Genomic DNA, 22,452 nt, shown 5'->3' with positions numbered 1-22,452 from the left:
AACATCTATATATATAATAAAATCGTAGGAAAGTCAATGCTGTACATTGAATATTTTTGTACAATAAATAATACTTGGGACGTGATCTACTATACTAACGCGGACGAAGTCGCGGGCAACAGCTAGTTTTATATAAATTTTATAATTAATTATTGAAGTATTTGTAACTGAGTATTTTGGGTGCTGTTGTCATCATTGAATATTGATATCGAGCAAAAATTGTTAAAAAATCACGTATGTTGTATGTATAATTAATTAATTTTGTTTTTAGTATTTGTTGGTATAGTGGCAACAGAAATACATAATCTGTAAAAATTTCAACTCTCTAGCTATTACCGTTCTTGAGTTACAGCCTGGAGACAGACAGACGGACGGACGGACCGACACACGGACAGGCAACGAAGTCTTAGTAACAGGGTCCCGTTTTTAACCTTTGGGTACGGAACCCTAAAAATGAGCTCACACTACACACATCATTAGTACCCAGTTGTAACTGTATCCTTATGTGCGGAGTGCGGAATGTGATTGATGCTTGGCTCTGAGCTACAACGGTCTATGGTCATTATAATATGTTATAAAGCGCTCTACATGCCTTAATATTTTGAGTTGCTTGACGTGGGAGAGTGGGCGGCACGAATGGGCCGGCTCGACCGAAGAAATACCACGGGCTCACAGAAAACCGGCGTCAAACAGCGCTTGCGCTTTGTTTCGCCGAGTGAGTGAGTTTACCGGAGGCCCAATCCCCTACCCTTTTCCCTTCCCTACCCTTCCCTTTTACCCTTTGGGTACGGAACCCTAAAAATGAGCTCACACTACACACATCATTTGTACCCAGTTGTAACTGTATCCTTATGTGCGGAGTGCGGAATGTGATTGATGCTTGGCTCTGAGCTACAACGGTCTATGGTCATTATAATATGTTATAAAGCGCTCTACATGCCTTAATATTTTGAGTTGTTTGACGAGGGAGAGTGGGCGTGTGCTTATAAATCTATATAACATGAAAAAATGATTTTTCTATAAATATGAAATATATTTTGGTAACCCTATAATATTATGTAGCTTCTATAATATTGTATTGTCCAATTATATTTTCTCATAAACTTATAGACCATGTAGGAAATAATTATGAAATATATACAGTATTGCTTATTGCATTCATTATAATAAATTGTGTTATATTCAGGGCTTATTTTTGTTATTAATTAATTATTTTTACCCTATTCCCTTTTAAAAGGCCGGCAACGCACCTGCAGCTCTTCTGATGCTGCGAGTGCCCATGGGCGACGGAAGTTGGTTTTCATCAGGTGAGTTTATAAAGTTTTGAAATGTTATTAACGAATTTCAGACCAAATGAGTGAACGTCCAATATTTTGGGTGAGTAAAGGTTTTATCTATTTTGTTTTCAGTTTTGCATATTTATGAGAAATTCCCATAAAATATGCAAAACTCCCAGGCTTATTGTAAAGGGGCCAAAAAATAGAAAGATAAAAATATAAGGATAAGTCGTATAAAGATTTAAATACTATACCTAAACTGGGGTGAGAGACGACTTGCTTATAATTTTAACACAATATATCAATATAGCCTATTAGCTGCAGTCAGCACGTATCAAGAGTTTGCGAACGAGCTACAAAATAATATTGAATAGTTGAAAGTTCCCTTTTACTGAGTAAAAGCTCAGTTGATGGCTACTCATCACTCATCCAAGCTGTGTTGTAGTGAAATCACATTCTACAATTATTTTGTTACCGGTGAGGAAGATGTGATATAAAACTGAAAAGTTAGAAAATTGAACAGCGTAAAAAGTGAACTAAGAAAATCCCTAATAAAATAGTGGATGTGATTGTTTACGGATTTTTGCCAAAGACATGTTCACAAAAGTGTTTCAGTGCTTGATAATATGCGTGAGCTTTGTTTTCTGTAAGTATAATGACTCGTTAAGAAAAATACTGGTAGCTGTTGTCAAAAATCCAATTAGATAAATGGGCGGCAGCGACCTAGAATGGCGGCAGAGTTCGTACCTACCACAGACATAGATCTTGATCTATGTCTGTGGTGGGTGGTGTGGCTTTTCAATTGTTTACCGCCCCTATAACTGACCTTTGAAATTCAATACGTTAGTTTATTTCACAATCATATCCCACCAAAACCATTTATTGAAATTTTTTGCTAAGACGACCACACGAGGTTTCACCCTGTGCGGTAGCGAAACGGCAAAGCCATACATATTTCCTGGTATGTAGAATTTGTTTAAGTTAGGGTTAGAGTTAGGCCGTGTAGATTCAGAAGCTTGGCTCTACATGAGACCTCATATTTTCAGACCTTTTTCACAGGGTAAACCGTAAACCATAAGTGGTCGTCTCGGCAATATTTTACAAGAAATGTTTTGGTGGGATTTTTTATTTCTGTAAGATAAAAAATGGAGCAAAATTTGCCGCCCCTCTAAATCTGCCGCCCTAGGCTCCAGCCCACTTAGCCTATTGGTAAATCCGCCACTGTCTGTGGTACCTACATGGGGGCGGGCAAAATATAAACCTGCCCTGCTCCGCGGATGACACTTTGAGAATGCCCAGCTATAGTATCTGAGGAGCGCATTTGTATCACCATAAAATGCCATAAAGGTTTTTTCCGTCTCCCTAACATTTCAGGGCAATTTTTTTTCTTCTGCACATTTTTCTGTCGGCTTCATTTTGTAATTTTTTTTTCTCCTCACCTACTTAAAATATAACGCACGGTAACTGCCATTTTCCAGCCACCTGCCAGTACTACACGCGCGTGCTAAACGGCTCACCAGCGGTCATCCAGCAGTACCCCATCATCGCGCAGATGCTGCTGGACGCCTGGGACGACGGCCGCTACGAGCAGTACTGCGCCGGCGTCATACTGACATCGCGACACGTCATCTCCACCGCGCACTGCTTCGACTACAGAGAGGATCTGCGGAGGAAGTGAGTATGATTGTGACAACTGGACGCCTGGGACGACGGCCGTTACGAGCAGTACTGCACCGGCGTCATACTGACGAGTGACGTAGCGACACGTCATATCCACCGCGCACTGCTTCGACTGCAGAGAGGATCTACGGAGGAAGTGAATATGATTGTGACAGCTGGACGCCTGGGACGACGGCCGCTACGAGCAGTACTGCGCCGGCGTCATACTGACGTCGCGTCACGTCATATCCACCGCGCACTGCTTCGACTGCAGAGAGGATCTACGGAGAAAGTGAGTATGATTGTGACAACTGGACGCCTGGGACGACGGCCGCTACGAGCAGTACTGCGCCGGCGTCATACTGACGAGTGACGTAGCGACATGTCATATCCACCGCGCACTGCTTCGACTACAGAAGGGATCTGCGGAGGAAGTGAGTATGATTGTGACAGCTGGACGCCTGGGACGACGGCCGCTACAAGCAGTACTGCGCCGGCGTCATACTGACGTCGCGGCACGTCATATCCACCGCGCACTGCTTCGACTACAGAGAGGATCTGCGGAGAAAGTGAGTATGATTGTGACAGCTGGACGCCTGGGACGACGGCCGTTACGAGCAGTACTGCGCCGGCGTCATACTGACGTCGCGGCGCGTCATATCCACCGCGCACTGCTTCGACTACAGAGAGGATCTGCGGAGGAAGTGAATAGAAGAAGTAACCTCGAGTTGAGGAGGAATTGGTTGACGTTTAGTAACCACTTACCGCCATTTAAGTGACCTTGTGATCTCCATATTATGAACAATGAACACTGATTAAAATAATGAGGGTGTAATAAAACAAAGTTACCTATAATGCTTAATGGTGTATACTATAGAGCTGTAGGCATGTGTCCCTTATATTAACTGTAAAAGTAGCAGCGCTCAACAGTAACTTTTTTAATAATTATTAAATGAGAGAAACAGAAGTCTAAAGTAACTACTAAAACTAACTTTATATGTGGGAGAGCCATGCTTCGGCACGAATGGGCCGGCTCGACTGGAGAAATACCACGTTCTCACAGAAAACCGGCGTGAAACACAGCGCTTGCGCTGTGTTTCGCCGAGTGAGTGAGTTTACCGGAGGCCCAATCCCCTACCCTATTCCTTTCCCTACCCTCCCCTATTCCCTTCCCTTCGCTACCCTCCTATTACACCATTCCCTCTTAAAAGGCCGGCAACGCACCTGCAGCTCTTCTGATGCTGCGAGTGTCCACGGGCGACGGAAGTTGCTTTGCATCAGGTGACCCGATAGCTCGTTTGCCCCCTTATTTCATAAAAAAAAATCGTAACTATATTTTCAGTTTCACTCTACCGCAATATTGGAAGGTCAGAGTGGGGTCATCGTACCGAAGCCACGGCGGTGTTGTCCACAAAGTGAAGAAGATCATACAACACTACAGTTTCGACAAGTACTACTATATGAACGACATAGCTGTAGTGGTGGTCGCCAAGAAGATTACCTTCAGTCGATATGTGGGACAAGCGACTATCATCAAGGAGGGAACTGAGCTGCCAGAAAATTCTGTGTGCACCCTCATCGGTTGGGGTTCTACCTATGTAAGTCAAAGAAGACACCCTAATAAATAGTTAATATAAAGCTAAAATAAAGCTATTGGCAAAATGCTTTTTTAGGATCAATTCAGACCGCAAGGCGACGCGTAGATAATAATAATAATAATAATCTTTATTTAACTCAAACATTTTTACAAGATCCTATGAAGACTCTGACTCCCAAACTAGGCAATGCCTGTATCTTAGGAGTCAGTGGCTTCTCCCAATAATATTTTTGTTTAACAAACGGAAAATAGTTTTAATTTTAATTGAACAGTGCACTATATTTCTAAATGTATGAAATTGGTGTATAAATATGTTTAAAATGGATAAATTATAAAGTTATTAAATACTTTAAAACAAAGTTTAGTCGTTTAGGTCTTGTTTTAAAATTACGACTAACATAACGCACGCTGAGAACGAAAGTGACTCAACTCGAAATTGGCAATTTTTGGGAAAAGACGAAAAAATGTCTGTGGGACTAAGCATTTTCTGTTCATTTTACGATGACACTAAAACATGATTACGAAAGTTATAAATTTCTTTTGCATTATATTGTTTGACTTAATAGCTTTAGATATACAAAATATTTTATGCCAAATAATATTATTTTCCTATATAAAATAGCGCTTGAAAAAAAACTCGGAAAAATAGGTCATTTTAGTATTAGAAGTTTCTTTATGTCTACTGACCTTTTTAGGTAAAGGTCTGTTCATTTATAATATTGCTTAAGAAAAAAAGGTTATTTCTAAAAATCTGTCAGTTTCCCTCTTATCATTTTGTATATTTTCTCAAAAGAGCCGAATAAGACAGTGAAGTAGAGTTAAATGGCATTTATTAAATCACTTCTTAGACAAAATAGGAACCTGTAATCATCACACTAAACAAAATAATATCAAAATCGTATCAAAAATTGGTAGGAAACAAGGCTAAACAAATGACAACATTAACCAAACCATGCTTTCACTGGTTTCGATAGTAATTCCTAAATATAACATAGGTAACATCTATCACGATAATATTTCTGTAACAACAATAAAGTATTTATCGAATTCAACAATATGCCGTTATTAGCACTAACTTATCAGTCTAACATAGTACTTAGTACAGTTTTGTAATTACAATTCGGTTGTATTACCAAATCAAATAATTTTAATTAAACTCTGCTTAATACACTAACTCAGATAAACAAAACAATGAGTACCTACCTACTGTTTTCACTGGTTTAGATAAGTAATTCTTAAATTAATTGTATTATTAGCACTAACTTATCAGTTTAAACAGTCTTGTAGACATAGTCATCAAATCATTTTAATTAAACTCTGCTTAATACACTAATTCAGATTTTTCTTTTTGAGTATGACATAGTAATACCACTTTAAATTTTATATTTTAATATTACTCCTAATAATAAGCACTTAATACTCGTATGTATCCAGGTTATTTATTATTATTTTTAAGTTTAGTTACTCACAAAGTATTATAAAAACTGGCGTAAATAGTAGGTATTAAATTTTTCTGACTAAATCTTTGAGATCTTTTCTTTTATTTTCTTTTAACTCAACTGTATGCTCATATAGCTGTTCAAGTACAATTTCTTTGAAACCCATCATTTTTTTACGTTTATTCCTCATGTCAATTTGAGAAAAAATCTCATCGGAGTATGATGTTTTGTAATAAAAGTGAAACATCTCCGCCTTATCAAATTTAAGTACTTTAAGATCATTCCACAAAACTGTTTCTTTATGGAGGTTTTCCTTAAAGTTGTATCCCCACTGCTCCTGAAGTAGTTTGAGATTTAAGAAGAATTCATAATTAACTTCTTTGACTATGAAAGGTTGTCCAGACTTCCGAGCGCTTTTGATCAAGGTAGCAAATTGAACTGGTATGTATATAGGCCCTGCTTTTTCGTTCTTCTTGATTTCTTTTTCAATCAAACTATGCACATTATCTGCTTCATTTTGGGTGTGCCCTTTTATTAGATACTTATGGGTTATACTTTCGATGTTACCAAAATGAGCGACAGCGTATGAATATAAACTAGCTATAACTTTATTTTTGTTCTGGCCAGTGCAGTTGTCAGAATAAAAAGTTACTGTAACTTTTTATCTGCGTTTTTTGCGCTAAGAGTTCGTAAGTAATCAAAAATACATGAGCCTATTTCATTGGCTCCCCTTTGTCCCTGGGTCTCGTCCCAAAAATAACAGTAAACGTCTCTTTATCCTCTTCCGCATTTTTTAATTCTGTTATTGTGAAATCAAGACAGTTTATTTTTTAAGAATAGTAAAAATAACTTGGACTGGGACATAACATGACGGACTGTAAATCATAAATTGCGCAAATGTGGGTCTCGTCAATGTTTCGTCGGTTTGTCCGTTTTTCTTGGCGACAAAGCTCTTTTTCTTGGAGGTGTTTATCATAGTTCGGCTTGAGCAGTGTTTTGTTACTTTCGGGAGCAAGTTCGTACGCAACACACGTTTCACACCTGTCTTTTTTCGGCTGAAAAAAACTTATATTGAAGTCTTTGTTAAAAGTGTTCAAGTATAACCAATAGTCGCACTGTGGCAGACTTTTTTCTTTTTGATCATTGTTAAAATCAGTCCAGAGGTCCCTTATAGTTTTGCTGTCAGATATGTACTCCCTACTTGAAGTAGCTCTTAAATAGTGAGATCCTACCCTCGGTATGGACTCTATGTGTTTCCTGATGCTTTGGAGCAATTCAGGGTCTACCCTCTTTTTGTTGTCATGCTTTCCTCTACCCTCAGGCTCTACGATACCATGGCTATTGGTTTTACTCTTAACGGTTCTCAACTGTCTGTCCGTTATGTCCAAAGTGTTTATGAAAAACAATTTGCAAACTTGAAAATATTAAACAGACTTTCTTTTGAATAGCACAAAATATTTAAGAGTATACTTATAACTAAACAGACCTGTTTCAAAATGGGACCATCACTTAGACTAATTTCTTAATAAATAGGTGACCAAATTTGACATATGCCACTGGAATTGCTAATACACAAAACATAAAAGGGACCTAAATCTAAATCGGTCAGTTTATGAATATAAATTGTAACGTAACTTACCTCCAACATTGACAAATAAACAGACTCAAGGCGTAATCGGTCACTGCGGTACTAAACTTGTAACGTCCTGCTACGACAACTCACGGTGCAACACTGATTTCGTCACTTTGATTCGGGCGCGGGGGGCGAGAATGCTTGAGTGACAAAGAGACCGAAATATAGCTCTATCCTTTTCTTACCATAATTAGCCAGTTTTCTATTATAAGTATGATAGATTGTACTTTTTTAAGTCATTCTGTATATTTAACTCATTTAACCAAAATTTTGATATCGGTCACTTTCGTTCTCAGCGTGCGATAAATAACTAATACAAGTTACTAAAATCCTATTAATAAAAAGTTTAAGCTAACATTTTTTGTTACAAACTCCAAACTGTAGTAAGTACTTATTATAAACTTACTTGTATAAAATAAAATATATAAACTTGCGTGCAAAAAAATCGACCCACCTCTCTCCTTATGATTCAAACGGTAATAACTCAAGAAATATAATTAGTATTATATTTCTTGAGTTATTACCATTTGAATCATAAGGAGGGAGGTGGGTCGATTTTATCGACCCACCTCTCTCCTTATGATCAATATGGTGGTTCAATAAGGATTTAATTATTGCTATAGTTATTGTAATTGTAAATTGTTTACTAATTCTACAGCCTTAGAACAAAAACCGGTCAGTTTGACATAACATTTCAGTAGGCGATTAATGACATCTTTCTTGTAAAAACACTAACAAATTGATTTCAATAGCTCATAGTGCCACCTATTACCCTAATGATTTAGCTTTCATCAGAAAAGAGCACGACCCGCCATTGCTCCAATGAAAAATCAACATGAGAACGTGCGAAACTAAGCAGCGCTTGACTGTGTGCTGGGGCTAATTTTGGACCGTTAGCGAGTTTTTGTGAAGTCAAACAGCTGCCTGCAAGTCTTCGTCGTACAGTCTACTCAATTACTGTAACTCATCCGACTTCTCTTGGCCGTCGTTGCACTTGAACTGAAATGAGATGTCGATTCCGCAAGGACGTTGACACCTTAAAACGGTCATCACGTTCAAATGTAGCCCAATGTCTTCCTGAACATGGTCGCATGGTAAAGTTTAGAGTCTCTAGAATACATCGGTATACTCTTGTAACCGAAGTTCGACTTAAATTAAGACTTCTAGCCACAACTCGTTGTCTAAATTCAGCTCTTAGCAAAGCCCTTGCTTGAGAGGCTTTATTTGGAGTAATATCCATTTCGCCACAAAGAAATTACGTTTAAAATGAAGTTAAATGAACAAGAAATCAATAAAAATCGAGACAAAACAAAAACAATAAGATTTGACCGATTTTTCATACAACATAAAACCGTTCAATTAACGATTAAAAAACTGAGTGACGGGGGTGCTTAGTGATTTGTGTCGTTTGTAGTCAAGCATGTTGGAAATGAAAATGTAGAGTAAACGTACACATTTCCTATCATATTACTAATAAAAACTCGCATTATTAATAAAAAGAAGTAATAAATAACTATAACTTTTTAAGATATAGCGACTTGAATAGAAATGCGCGGGGTGGGTCGATTTTTTTGCACGCAAGTGTATTAAAATCGATATAATAAATATGTACACGCAACAATATACTATAAATAATTTATGATGTATTGTGATTTTGACAATCAGAGCAGGTATGTAGTTTCATTTATTCTAAACGTTTATCAACTATTGTCTTAGTCTTATGTTTCCTCATAGTTTAATGATAAGAGCCAAGATCTCAGAATTGATTTGCACTCATGAACTGGAAGGGGGTAGAACTTGAACTTTTTATTTATTTTATTATAGAGATAGGCGGAGAGGTAAGCGCGTTGTCGTCTTGCTAATGTTGTACGGAAATCCACTACGGGAAGTACATTAGGTATGCGACGTTTATTTGTGCATATTTCTGGATTATAAGAGGTGTGGACGTGCTGTTGGACTATAATGTTGTAAACAAATAATTGTCTGATTGTGAGCAGTTGACATTGCTTGTATAAAAGTGCAGTCGAAAACCTAAAGGGTTTAAAGGTCATTACTTTTAATAAAGACCTTTGGGCTCTTTCAAGTTGTATCAGATGTGTCTTACATGCTCCACCCCATACGCTCACACAGTATCCGATAACCGATTGACCTAGGGCGTAGTAAACAGTGCGGAGTAATTCGAACTCACCAACATAGCGCAATCTTTTAAAGGTCCAAATTAATTTTCGCGTGCGAGCTATTAAGAGCTCAATGTGAGGAAGCCAACTCAGTCTACTATCTAACTCGACACCAAGGTACTTAATTTTAGATTAAGGTGCAGCTTATACCGATGACGGATACAGCGGAGTAGTCCAGGCGTTATCCAGGGCTTAAGAGAATTTTTACGCCTGGGTACCTGGATCTCTTTAGAATTTGTTTTTATAGCCGAAAATAAAATTTCTACAAATTTGTTTGCAGCTGATTCAGCATCATGCATGTGCGCCATAAAAGTAAAATCAGACGGTTCAACACATTTAACTGCTTCACTAAAGTTATTTTTTCTATTAGAGAAGGACGCTGTGATTGGCGTTTATTATTAAGGGTTACATTAACTAAAATAGAATTATGGTCAGTAACGGTGGAATTCATAACAAAGACAGAGGTTGGTAATATAGTCTTAGCCATCACATGATCTAAACAATTGTTAAATCTTGTTGGATATGTATGGGCTGGCAAAAAACCTAGTTCGCTGATCATATTTAGGTATGAGTTACTGTTCCTATCAGTGTTACCGGGTTTTAAATCGATATTTATATCGCCTATTAAAACTATATTTGTTGTTTTTATAGATTTAACTGTATCTTCTAAAGCGTTAAGGAAGCAAGTAGATGGCCAATCCATACAAATTTAGAAATGCATCTACGCGTCGCGTTACGGTCTGAATTGATCCTAAACGTGCTTTTTGGCAACTGAAACTGAAATTGACTTTAAATAATATTATGTTGCCGCAACATCTTTGTGTCGAAATTAGTTAATTGCGAAGAATTTCCCGGAATAGGTACAAATTATTATCTTACGTCCTTTCCCAGGAAAATCGGTTTAGCGTGTAGAGACAAGAGACAATCAGAAACTTTAGAATTTATAATAAGTACTAGATGACTAGATAGAATAAACGGATCACATGATCCATAATAACATTAGTATCGCAGTGTCAAAGGGCCAGGCCGGCAGTAGCGAAGAGAGGTGGTCTGATGTGTCTGCACTCAGCATTGGAAGAGAGGTCGTTGATAATAACAATAATCTTCCAGAGAGACGGGCCGCAGCCTGACCAGCTCCAATACACGAACATGTTGTCCATCGACAACGAGCAGTGCAAGATGCTGTACAGCAGCATCGGCGCCGTCATCACCACCTCCATGCTGTGCGCCGGCCGCACAGATGTCGACGGCGTCGACGGCTGCTTCGGCGACTCCGGCGGACCCCTCATATACCGCGGCGTCGTCGTCGGCCTAGTGTCGTTTGGCTACGCGTGCGGATTCCGCATGTACCCCGGCGTATACACCAAGATCTCCCATTATACGGACTGGATCATTAAAACTATTACTACTAATAAATAAATTTATTGGTACATGGTTGTTTTTATACTAAAACTGGTGAAGGCGTTGAGTGTAATAAGACCGGTTAAAGATAAATTCGGTCGTTCGACTAGCAAGTGGCAGTGTCTGCAGCCGCCAAGCTATACTGTATGCTGCTCACATAAAGTGTGCGTGAATTTGAGATAGTGAGTAGATTTAAGAAAAATAACAAAAGAATTACGTATAAAATTGGAGTGTCTGTTTGTAATATTGAAATAACCGTTTTTTACTACATGCATATGAATATTTAGACGGTAAATACACCAAAATAACAATTTTTAAAATTTTTGTCTGTCTGTATGTCTGTCTGTTTGTTCCGGCTAATCTTTGAAATGACTGGAGCGATTTTGACGGGACTTTTTTTGGCAGATAGCTGATGTAGTAAGGAGTAACTTAGGCTACTTTTTTAACCGACTTCCAAAAAGGAGGAGGATATATTTTAATTTTTCATATTTCTTTGCGGATAACTCCGCCGTTTGTAGACCGTACTATGTAAAAATTATTTTGTTTTTATATAAGATGTAGTCCGAATTTAGTAACAATGTGATAACAAAAGTGATGATCTTATGATGCATTTCATGAGATATCAACGGGAACTTTTTCTAAAGGATTTCAAGCACATACTACCAAAAAGTATGGATTTGCACCGAAGTATAATATCCTGGTTCCGAAGGTGCTGTACAGAACTCTTGAATCATTTACCCTTTGGGGAGATAAGCCTAAAATGGGGAAAATCATCTTTATTATTATTATGTTGACGCGGACGAAGTCGCGGGCAACAACTAGTTTATTATAAGAACTAAAAAACACGTTACAGATTATTTGTAGTTCTATGCTCTTACTACAGGTGGAACTTATAATAAATAGCTAAGACATAATAATCATAATATTTTGCTGTTGAATAGCTAGTTCTGTAAAATTAAAACTAGCAACACGAGTTAAAATTGCATTATTTGCAGCATTGCATTGGCAAAACCATTATCTCAATGGGCAAAACCATGGCAAAACTGTGGTTGATTTCTGTAATGTCAATGTCATTGTGATTTGTCATTTGAGCAAAGATTCAAAAATCAAATGTCACGTCTTGTCAGTATTCAGTATCAGACATCAGTAGTACCAAACTAGTAATCTGTGAGTAGTACTTAGTAGTTTGTCAAATGTCATCTGTGCTTCGGCCAATATACTAGTAATCTGTGGCTTCGGCCTTCGTCACCAAAATTAAAACGTGAACAATTTCATTTGAAAATTATTGTTCCAACTTGTACATTGGGTATGGTATGAGACAGCTGTGTAAACAATTTCAGTAAAAGACACGTTATTGTTAGCTGCGGTGAAAATGCCTGAAATCGACAAGTTATCACTTGGTAAGACTATTCGATATTTCATATTATAACCTTATCGCTATGGAAAGGAAAGCTGAACCAATTCTTGTTTTGCAGCTGAAATATTTACGTCCGAGAAGAGAGGTAACGATGAAACCGGCGATGGCACGGAAGGTAACCCCTTCAAGACAATAATCCGCGCAATGCGCCACGCCGCAAAGGAACCGTTTCCGCCGATATACGTCGATTCAACCGAAGAAGGAAAAATATACACTGTTGCGGCTAAATCGCAGCTAAAAAAGATCCAGAAAATATGGGTCAGAGAGAACTACAAAGCCGCTGAGAAAGCTAAACTCGAAGATGAAAACTCTGAGAAACGTCACCAAAATTTGGAGGAGGCGAAAAAGATCGTTCTCTCCGAAGATCCCTCATTACCTAAAGCGACTCTAGTCAAAATATTTGAAGGTAATAAACTGTATTGATTTTTGGAAGGATACAATTACATCAGCAAGTCTAGTATTGCATCACCTCATCTGCAGTGTCTCTAGAATCAAGATGCATTCATGTTAATAAGCTGCATCATTGATAACAAATAAAAGAATATTGTTGGATATATTTTTAAAAAGTGCATAACAGATTAGCTTTATAAAATAGACGTAATTCTTTTGTTATTTTTTTAATTATGTGAAAGTGTGAATCATATGAAGCTCTTAAATTTTTTTAGCCTCTGAACACAGAGGACAGCGTATCCGTGTCCATGGATGGGTTCACCGGCTCAGACGTCAAGGGAAGGGCCTGGCGTTCATTACACTCCGAGATGGCTCTGGATACTTACAGTGTGTCTTGCACGGAGCCCTGTGTCAGACGTACAATGCCTTGGTGCTGTCAACAGAATCCTCAATTACAGTGTATGGTAAACTTGAAGCGGTGCCAGAAGGTAAAACGGTAAGCAGTATGTGAATATTTTTGTGAACTTTGTAATTAGAGGGATTTTAGTTTGCAAAAAGCATTTTTAAATTATTTTATTCACTCATAACTGGAGAGTATAAAAGGTATCTTCAAAACTAGAACTATAGTTTGTGCGTTTTATGATGATATGCGTGACACATTATAATTGACAATAGTAGGGAAGTTACCTAACAAAAATTAATCGATGATTTAAAAATATTGAATCACTTCGTAAAGGAATTGCAATCGAAATTATCTCTTTGGTACTGACATTTCAGTGGCACCGGCGATTTAAGATGGCCGCCCTTTTTTAATGATTTGATTTCGATTCAACAGAGTCAATCTCTATTGACATAAGTTCCGTTTCATGCATCTGACATTTTTCAAATGTTTTCATAACAATAATTTTATACTCCTATTTCACAGTTATTTATAATTTTATATTAATAAGTTAGCATTTAGCAACTTTTCATTTTTATTCATTTACAATTATAGGAAACATTTGTTTTTGTAGATGGAATATAATTTATTACACTTTGATTTTTTTTTTGTTTTCTTGTAAAAAAAAAACTGTAGCAAGGAATATGAAAACTGTCACCCATATCATCTTAAAACGCATAAACTATAGTTTGCCTAAGACATTATATTTTTATCTATAGATAAAAATATAATGTCTTATGGCGGCTCTCGACATAGGCGAACGCGTTGGCCAACGCGTCTGCAGACGCGTTGGCCCAATGTGTAGAACGGGCGTTCGCGCGTTGGCCAACGTCTAAATACCTACGGCCAACGCGCGAACGCCCGTTCTACACATTGGGCCAACGCGTCTGCAGACGCGTTGGCCAACGCGTTCGCCTATGTCGAGAGCCGCCATTAGGCATATGGGCCTTGTTTATACAAGCTGTATTATGCTTACAAGAATATGATTACAATTTTGGTTGCATTCAATCCCTGAATAACACAAATGAAGTAGGTAGATAAATAAAATAGAAAATTAAATTCAAACTCAAATTATTTCAATATTGCAGGCACCCGGTGGCCATGAGCTGACGGCAGATTACTGGGAACTGATTGGCTTGGCTCCCCCTGGTGGTGCTGATGCCATTCTCAATGAAGAAGCTTTGCCTGATGTGCAACTGGACAACAGGTTTGTGTGCATCAGGGAGATTGCACACTTTTTGTGTGATCGAGTCTGCGGCGCACATACAGTAGTACAAAAAGTGTGCCGTCTGCGATCTCCCAGAAATGATTTACTTATATATGTTATAGAACAGTTTATTCTACTGTTGTAATGTTTGTATGTGAATGTGAAGAGCATTACTTGTACCATTTAATTGTGTCTCACATACTATTTACAATAAGTTTGATTTATGGCTATGGTACCATCGAAGAAATGGATTCATACGCAGATGAGGGGCCTATGTCATTTGGTTGGGTTATGTCAATTTAGTGTTAGTTGTGATCTGTCAGCTAAATTTGACATACCACGACCAAATTACATAGGTCTGCCATCTGCCTATGAATCAACTTCTCTTGATAGTACAGTAGGGCCTCAGTAATCCGGACTCCCACTTGTTCGGTGATCGCTGTAATCCGGCCGGCCAAATTCGCGGGGCAGGCCGACGTGAGTGTAGACGTGCGGGCTGTCATGAGCCAATGTACATCGTCAGTCTTTTGTTTATCGCCTTTCGTTACGTAGTACAATGTCAATTTAGCGCGTTCGCTAAGATCATAGCGATGCCGCGCCGATTTAATATTCGACATTGAATTTTAAAAAAATATTCAAGAAACTATGGTTAAACATGTGTTTTATGAGCATTAAATGTTGCAAACTATAATCCGGACGCCTCGATAATCCGAAAAGGGTCGTGTTTTTGCCCTGCTGTACATCAAAATAAGCTTTGTAATCATTCTCTACTCTCCAGGCACATGATGATTCGCGGTGAGAACACAGCTAAGGTGCTGCGAGCACGCGCCGCGGTGACGCGCGCCTTCCGCGAACACTTCGACTCGCGTCATTACACCGAGGTGGTCGCGCCGACCCTCGTGCAAACGCAGTGTGAAGGTGGCAGTACTCTGTTCAAGCTGGACTACTTTGGGTAAGTAAGAGATCATAAAAACACGAATAATCCACTACTCAAGGTATTTTGAAAAATCTTCAGAAATACTTTCACTAAATACACACATTACACAGGGTTACTGTAAAATTAAATTGAATTACAGCCTATGAATAATAAAAACTAAGGAAGAGTAACTGTGTTAAAAATGTTGTCCGTGAGCTTACAAAATGTAACCCAAATACAATATGCATGTATTCGGTACACAATTTTGTGTATATTTAGAAGTGACAATTATTGTCAACGACTTTCTTTCGTAAATTTGAGTGATAGGCATCCATTAGATGGTAGGTTTTGCTGTCAGTTTTACCACAGTCATGACTGTGACTGATGGGTAACCTACTGTGTAAGAGTGTGACTGACAGTTGCATGAAGCTGATTGACGAAAATCTGGATACAGCTGATTGAAGAAAGTATGTCAGTTATGTTTCCTTATTTTTTATTATTCGTAGATGACAGCACTAATTTTTGTTCTATAATAATGCATTGTAGACTACTACTAATTGTAGTCTTGTTGACCTTGCTTATATTAGAGCATATAAATATAATAATTTGTAATGTTTTCATATTTATATTTTGTCACTATCAGCTGTTAAATAATAAATTATCGAGGAACAAGAACCTTTCCCTGACAATTTGTTAAAACATTTTAATAGTTAAGTTCAAATTCACACCCGCAGCCAGGAAGCGTACCTGACTCAGAGCTCTCAGCTATATCTTGAAACGTGTTTGGCGGCGCTGGGCGACGTGTACTGTATCGCGCAGTCCTATCGCGCCGAACAGTCCAGAACACGCAGACATCTTGCCGAGTGAGTAAGCGAATTCAGAAAATGGGCATGAAATCCAAAGTAAAAGATTATCAAAATACCAAGTTATCGAAATAACCTGCATTATTACAATACGCGCGATTGTGTCGCTAAAAAAAGTCGCCGTGTGCTAGGGCCCTAACGCCTATAGTACACCGAAGCTGCGAAACGCGAGACAACTGCGAAATGAACTGTAATAGAGCGAGATGCAATAAGGGTCCCCGCAGATATACAACTTTAAGTAGGTATGAAAAAAGTGACACGCTCGTGTTCATACAAATTGGAGCGACATTGCGCTTCTATCTTGATCTATTTCTGTGGTTTGTACGAAGTCGGCCAACTTGAAATTGTAAGTCTGCGGGGGGGGTATAACGCATTGTCGTGTGACGGATGAGACAGTTAAGGGCCGCGCTACACCGGAATGGCAGCGGCGAGGCGAGCACTTTCAGTGTCATAATATGATTTTAAACTTTATCTTCATTATTGTAATACATAGTATCGCTTGAGAAATCGGCCACGGGCGGCCGCCAGCGGCCACGAGCGGCAACGGGCGGCCGTAGATTTCTCAAGCGATACTATGTATTACAATAATGAAGATAAAGTTTAAAATCATATGACACTGAAAGTGCTCGCCTCGCCGCTGCCAATCCGGTGTAGGGTTCGCCGCTGTTTCGCAGTTTGCACCGTCGGTGGACTAGAGGCGTGAGTTAGGTAAATTGTGGAGGTATTCTTTGAAATAGAGATTTGAAATAGCGTCAATTTATAATCTTACTCACAGGTACAGCCACGTAGAGATAGAGAGTCCGTTCATAACGTTCGAGGATCTCCTGGAGAGGATGGAGGACATGGTGGTAGATGTGGTGGAAAGAGTGCTCGCGTCGTCGGCCGGGGACATCGTCCGAGAACTCAACCCCAACTTTAAGGTATGTTTTATGATCAGTAGGCCTACTACGAAACCGTTTTGAGAACTCAAACAATCGGAAGAGAATGCCGCGTCCTACTCTAACAACATCATTTCACGTTTGTTAGAGTAGGATGCGGCATTCTCGTACGATTGTTTGAGTCTCAAAACGGTTTCGTGGTATGGCCCCTGGACTTCTCTTATATATAAAATTCTCGTGTCACAATGTTAGGCCGCGTACTTCTCCGAAACGGCTTTACTGATTTTTACCAAATTTTATATGCATATTCAGTGGGTCTGAGAATCGGCTACTGGGTACTTATTATATTGATAAGTGCATTTGTTGAATAAATAATAGTAAATTGTTACAACTCAAGACTGACTGCGACCATTGTTTGTGCAACGGGACAGGACGTTACCATGGTAACATACTTATTTAGTCACTTCAATAAAATAATATTGGCGAAATACTTTATATGGTAAAACAACGTTTGCCAGGACAAACGTATATAATATAACTTATAAGCCTTGGTTTTAGTAAAAACGCAGAAAATTTGGACTTTAAATTCTGATGAAATCCTTCATGTGAACATGTGAAAACAAGTCGACGTTAATTTCGACATCGTTCAATTCAAATTCTGTTCTATCAAACCTGTGGAAACAATATGGCGTAAAACTAGTGCGTGAAAGAGACAAGTAGTGTTTGTCATGTAATCAAATTACTACCCTCTTCGATGACGGGATTTTACTAATAACAATTACATTGGTCGTTACTTATACTTTAATTAAATAATTATACACTTTCCTTGCACTTATTCCACTTTATTTTAATACATTTATTACAAAATTGTTAAATACACGACCGGTTTCGAAAAAATCATCATCAGGTGTACTGCAGGTAATTTTAAACTTTTAAAAAAGGAAAGTGTATAATTATTTAATTGAAGATGAATTTCCAACAAGAAGTGACAGTACATTCAATATCATAAATTGTACTTTATTTCAGGCGCCGAAGAAGCCGTTCAAACGCATGGACTACTCCGAGGCGATAGAGTATCTGCGCGAACACAACATCACTAAAGAAGATGGCAGTTTCTACGAGTTTGGAGAAGTATGTATTATTTCGTAAGCTGTTGAATTTTACTTAATATATTAATCTATACAGTGTGTAACAAAAATAAGTGATAATACTTTAGGGTGTGTACGTGTTCCTTGTAGAGAGTTCACTGTGAAAGTAGCAGCGCTGAAAGACGAAAAATTTTTTTCACTTTTGTATGGGCAAGCAAGGGCCCGAGCGTCACGAGTTTCCCCATACAAAAGTGAAAAAAATTTTTGGTCTTTCAGCGCTGCTTCTTTCACAGTGAACTCTCTACAAGGAACACCTACACACCCTAAAGTATTATCACTTTTTTTTTGTTACACCCTGTATATATAAAACTCAAATGTGACTGACTGACATGGTGATCTATCAACGCACAGCCCAAAGGGGTCAAAATAGGGGATGAATGTTTGTATATAATAATACTTGCCAACGTGAGCGAAGCCGCGGGCAAAAGCTCGTTACTTAATATATTGAAAATACAATATTAACATGTTTTGTTCACCATAGTACTTACTAGTTAGTCTATGAAATGAACTAAATATAATGATGTATAGGAAATTAAAATAGTGGTTTACAGCTATTTGTAATGTGTTTAATACAAGTGGCACGGATTTGTTCTGGAAATATAATAAACTATTCTAGTCTCGTTTTGGTCCAAACTTTACACTATTACTATTATTAAATAATTATAAATAACTATAATGTCTTAAATTTTGACGTGGGAGAGCCATGCTTCAGCACGAATGGGCCGGCTCGACCGTAGAATTACCACGGGCTCACAGAAAACCGGCGTGAAACAGCATTTGCGGTGTGTTTCGCCGAGTGAGTGAGTTTACCGGAGGCCTAATCTCCTACCCTTTTCCCTTCCCTACCCTCTCCTATTTCCTTTCCTACCCTCCCCTCTTCCATTCCCTACCCTCCCTTATTGCCCTATTCCCTCTTAAAAGGCCGGCAACGCACCTGCAGCTCTTCTGATGCTGCGAGTGTCCATGGGCGACGGTAGTTGTTTTCCATCAGGTGACCCGTTTGCTCGTTTGCCCCCTTATTACATAAAAAAATGACTTTGTACAGGACATACCGGAGATGCCGGAGCGCCAGATGGTGGACGCTATCGGCGAGCCGATAATGTTATGCCGGTTCCCCGCCGAGATCAAGTCGTTCTACATGCAGCGGTCCGCCCACGACCGCCGGCTGACGGACTCCGTCGACCTGTTGATGCCCAACGTGGGCGAGATCGTCGGCGGCTCCATGAGGACGTGGGATCACGATGAACTTCTGGAAGGTGAGTAGTATAGTATGTAGTGACACGAATTTTTTCATATTCCTTGCTACGGGTTTTTTTTACAAGTAAACAAAAAAAAAACAAAATGTAATAAATTATACTCCATCTACAAAAACAAATGTTTCCTATAATTGTAAATTAATAAAAATGAAAAGTTGCTAAATGCTAACTTATTAATATAAAATTATAAATATTGACTCTGAAATAGGAGTATAAAATTATTTTTTTTTTTTTTTATTCTGTTTAATTTATGTATAGGACCTGTTACGAAAACATTTCAAAAATGTCAGATGCATGAAACGGAACTTATGTCAATAGATATTGACTCTGTTGAATCGAAATCAAGTCGATAAAAAAGGGCGGCCATCTTAAATCGCCGGCACCACTGAAATGTCAGTACGAAATCGATAATTTCGATTGCAATTCCTTTACGAAGTGATTCGATATTTTTAAATTATCGATAAATTTTTGTTAGGTAGCTTCCCTACTATTGTCAATTATAATTTGTCACGCATATCATCATAAAACGCACAAACTATAAGGGCCTGTTTCAATACTTTCTGATAAAGTTCCGAATAGGCTACTTTGACCGATTCTCCATACTTGATCTGTCAAGTTAATTGGTGGATAGCCTATTCGTCACTTATCAGAAAGTAGTGAAACAGGCCCTGAGCATATTAATATGTATGAAAAGATATGAAACTTCGCACATTCGTCCGCATCGTACGCGCCGCATTTTGTGTACTATGTAATGCGTTCGACGCGTACAAAATATTTGCGATCAGCTTTATGTGATATGCGAAATGCTATATATGATATAATATTCAAGATTGGTGCTTTGTTGGTATTACATATTAGATTTATAATATTTTGAACAAAAAAGAAGCGTCAGTACATTTGTTATAACAGAAAAGTGACAAGGGCTTATTTTTGCTTTTTAACTAACTTCCAGTAAAGAGAAAGTTCCATTGTCTACACTGTAAAATATTTTTGTCACCTCCGGCCGGAAAACGTCAACTTTCTTCCCGCTGTGCTTACCGATGTTGCCGCTTTCCGCCTCTGTCGATAAGAAAAATATACGCACCATGGGCAGTAAATAAGAATGACTCAGATCACATGTAATCGTTGGCCGAGGCGAAGCCGATACATTTCTTATTTTCCTGCCCTAGGTACTATTTTTAATGTATTATAATTAAAAATAATGTACTATTTTTCAGGCTACAAGCGCGAGGGCATCGACCCTACCCCGTACTACTGGTACACCGATCAACGCAAGTTCGGCTCCGTCCCCCACGGCGGCTTCGGCCTCGGCCTCGAGCGGTTCCTGTGCTGGCTCCTCGACAGATACCACATCAGGGACGTGTGCCTCTACCCTCGCTTCCTCGACAGATGCGCGCCTTAGATGAACGCACGGGATCATGACGTCCACTGCGTCGAAATCGGGTTATACGCGATGGCAAACAAAATGTTACTTTTTTTGACGATGCATTACTTGGTCTCATAAAAATCATTGTGAAGTAACGAATGCTTATTCCGAACTGTAAATAATACTGATTTACATCTACAGGGTGTAACAAAATTAAGTGGTAATACTTTTGGGGTGAAGTGTAACAAAACATAGTGAAAATTCTTTAGGGTGTGTATTTGTCCCGTATATTAGAGTTCGCTGTGAAAGTAGCAGCACTAAGACTTGTATGGGAATTTGAATGGGCTTGCCCATACAAATTACAAAAAAAATGCTATTTCAGCGCTGCTACTTTCACAGTGAACTCTAATATACGGGACAAATACACACCCTAAAGAATTTTCACTATGTTTTGTTACATTTACAAGCAACATTATCACTGGATTCCAAAACATGTTTCAATTCAATTCAGCATTCGTTAAAATGCTTCGAATCTATATGAATATAAATTAGCATAACAATTATTTTTAAGTTGTTATTGATTTAAAATATAAATTGCTCTTGTCATCAACAAGATAAATGAATGTAACACAATATATATTTGTGTGGGTACTTGAATTTTAGTTTATAAAATAGATAAAGCTGGGTATATTTTAGTTTGAATATTAAAAATACTTGTTTCATATATCTTTTAAAGCATTTAAATGCATTTTTTTCACTGAATGGTCCCGACGTAAACGAATAACCGAATTGTAATAACTTCACGTTATTTATAAACATACTGTAATTAATTATACATCCTTTTATATTATGCTTATGCTTAGCTACTAGCCAGCGTGATATTTCACTAGCTGCTAAAATGACATGGGGGTTGATGCTACCTAGTGCTTGGTAAATAATAAAAAACATGATCATAATGTTTTTAACACATTTTAAATAAAATAAATTTAAAAATGTTTTTGTTTTTCAAAATATTTTACGTTGGCATAGTTGTCAACATCTCTTCCTCTAATCTCATGAAAATTGTTTTCGCCGGAGCTAAGTTTAATCTACGAAGCATTTAATTTATACATTTAAATGAATAAAGCATTGTTTTTATTTTATCTTGGCTTTTATTTATTCTCTAAATCAGTGGTTCTTAGTGTGTATAATGAAAATAGTATGGGCAGCGCAGGCGCGTGCGACGGAGTGCGGACGCGGGCGACGGACTCTCACACGCGCGGCGGGTACGGCGGGCGCACGCCTTTCTCAATCGACCGTTGTTTTGTTTCCGTTGACGTCTTTTTGCCAAATAATAAATTAGTAAATAATCCATGGTAATCTACTCGACAACTGCACACGATCGAGATA

At 38.3% G+C, this 22,452-nt stretch overlaps 2 protein-coding genes across 2 annotated transcripts; both read left to right on the top strand.

Moving 5' to 3' along the window:
- The first annotated feature begins 1,700 nt into the window (after positions 1 to 1,700).
- Positions 1,701 to 11,213, top strand: LOC121728327 (trypsin, alkaline A-like). The gene is made up of 4 exons (XM_042116485.1): positions 1,701 to 1,923; positions 2,756 to 2,951; positions 4,279 to 4,534; positions 10,893 to 11,213. The coding sequence occupies exons 1-4, from the start codon at positions 1,872 to 1,874 to the stop codon at positions 11,199 to 11,201; spliced, it is 813 nt and encodes a 270-aa protein (XP_041972419.1). The 5' UTR covers positions 1,701 to 1,871; the 3' UTR covers positions 11,202 to 11,213.
- A 1,175-nt stretch (positions 11,214 to 12,388) lies between these two features.
- On the top strand, positions 12,389 to 21,307 carry LOC121727940 (asparagine--tRNA ligase, cytoplasmic). The gene is made up of 10 exons (XM_042116003.1): positions 12,389 to 12,583; positions 12,659 to 13,006; positions 13,266 to 13,486; positions 14,518 to 14,636; positions 15,415 to 15,588; positions 16,287 to 16,415; positions 17,191 to 17,335; positions 18,320 to 18,424; positions 19,487 to 19,697; positions 20,915 to 21,307. The coding sequence occupies exons 1-10, from the start codon at positions 12,556 to 12,558 to the stop codon at positions 21,097 to 21,099; spliced, it is 1,665 nt and encodes a 554-aa protein (XP_041971937.1). The 5' UTR covers positions 12,389 to 12,555; the 3' UTR covers positions 21,100 to 21,307.
- The last annotated feature ends 1,145 nt before the right edge of the window (positions 21,308 to 22,452 follow it).

The sequence above is a fragment of the Aricia agestis genome, chromosome 6 (assembly GCF_905147365.1).
Source record: "Aricia agestis chromosome 6, ilAriAges1.1, whole genome shotgun sequence".
Classification (NCBI taxonomy): domain Eukaryota; kingdom Metazoa; phylum Arthropoda; class Insecta; order Lepidoptera; family Lycaenidae; genus Aricia; species Aricia agestis.
Note: the sequence above shows the minus strand (reverse complement) of the source record. Positions and strands in the feature narration are given on the sequence as shown.

Coding starts and splice junctions, on each gene's coding strand:
- LOC121728327 (XM_042116485.1), top strand. CDS start 1,872: ATGTTCACAAAAGTGTTTCAGTGCTTGATAATATGCGTGAGCTTTGTT. Junction 2,952..4,278: donor AGAGAGGATCTGCGGAGGAA/GTGAGTATGATT, acceptor CTATATTTTCAG/TTTCACTCTACCGCAATATT. Junction 4,535..10,892: donor TCGGTTGGGGTTCTACCTAT/GTAAGTCAAAGA, acceptor ATAATCTTCCAG/AGAGACGGGCCGCAGCCTGA.
- LOC121727940 (XM_042116003.1), top strand. CDS start 12,556: ATGCCTGAAATCGACAAGTTATCACTTG. Junction 16,416..17,190: donor ACACGCAGACATCTTGCCGA/GTGAGTAAGCGA, acceptor TCTTACTCACAG/GTACAGCCACGTAGAGATAG. Junction 18,425..19,486: donor GTTTCTACGAGTTTGGAGAA/GTATGTATTATT, acceptor GACTTTGTACAG/GACATACCGGAGATGCCGGA.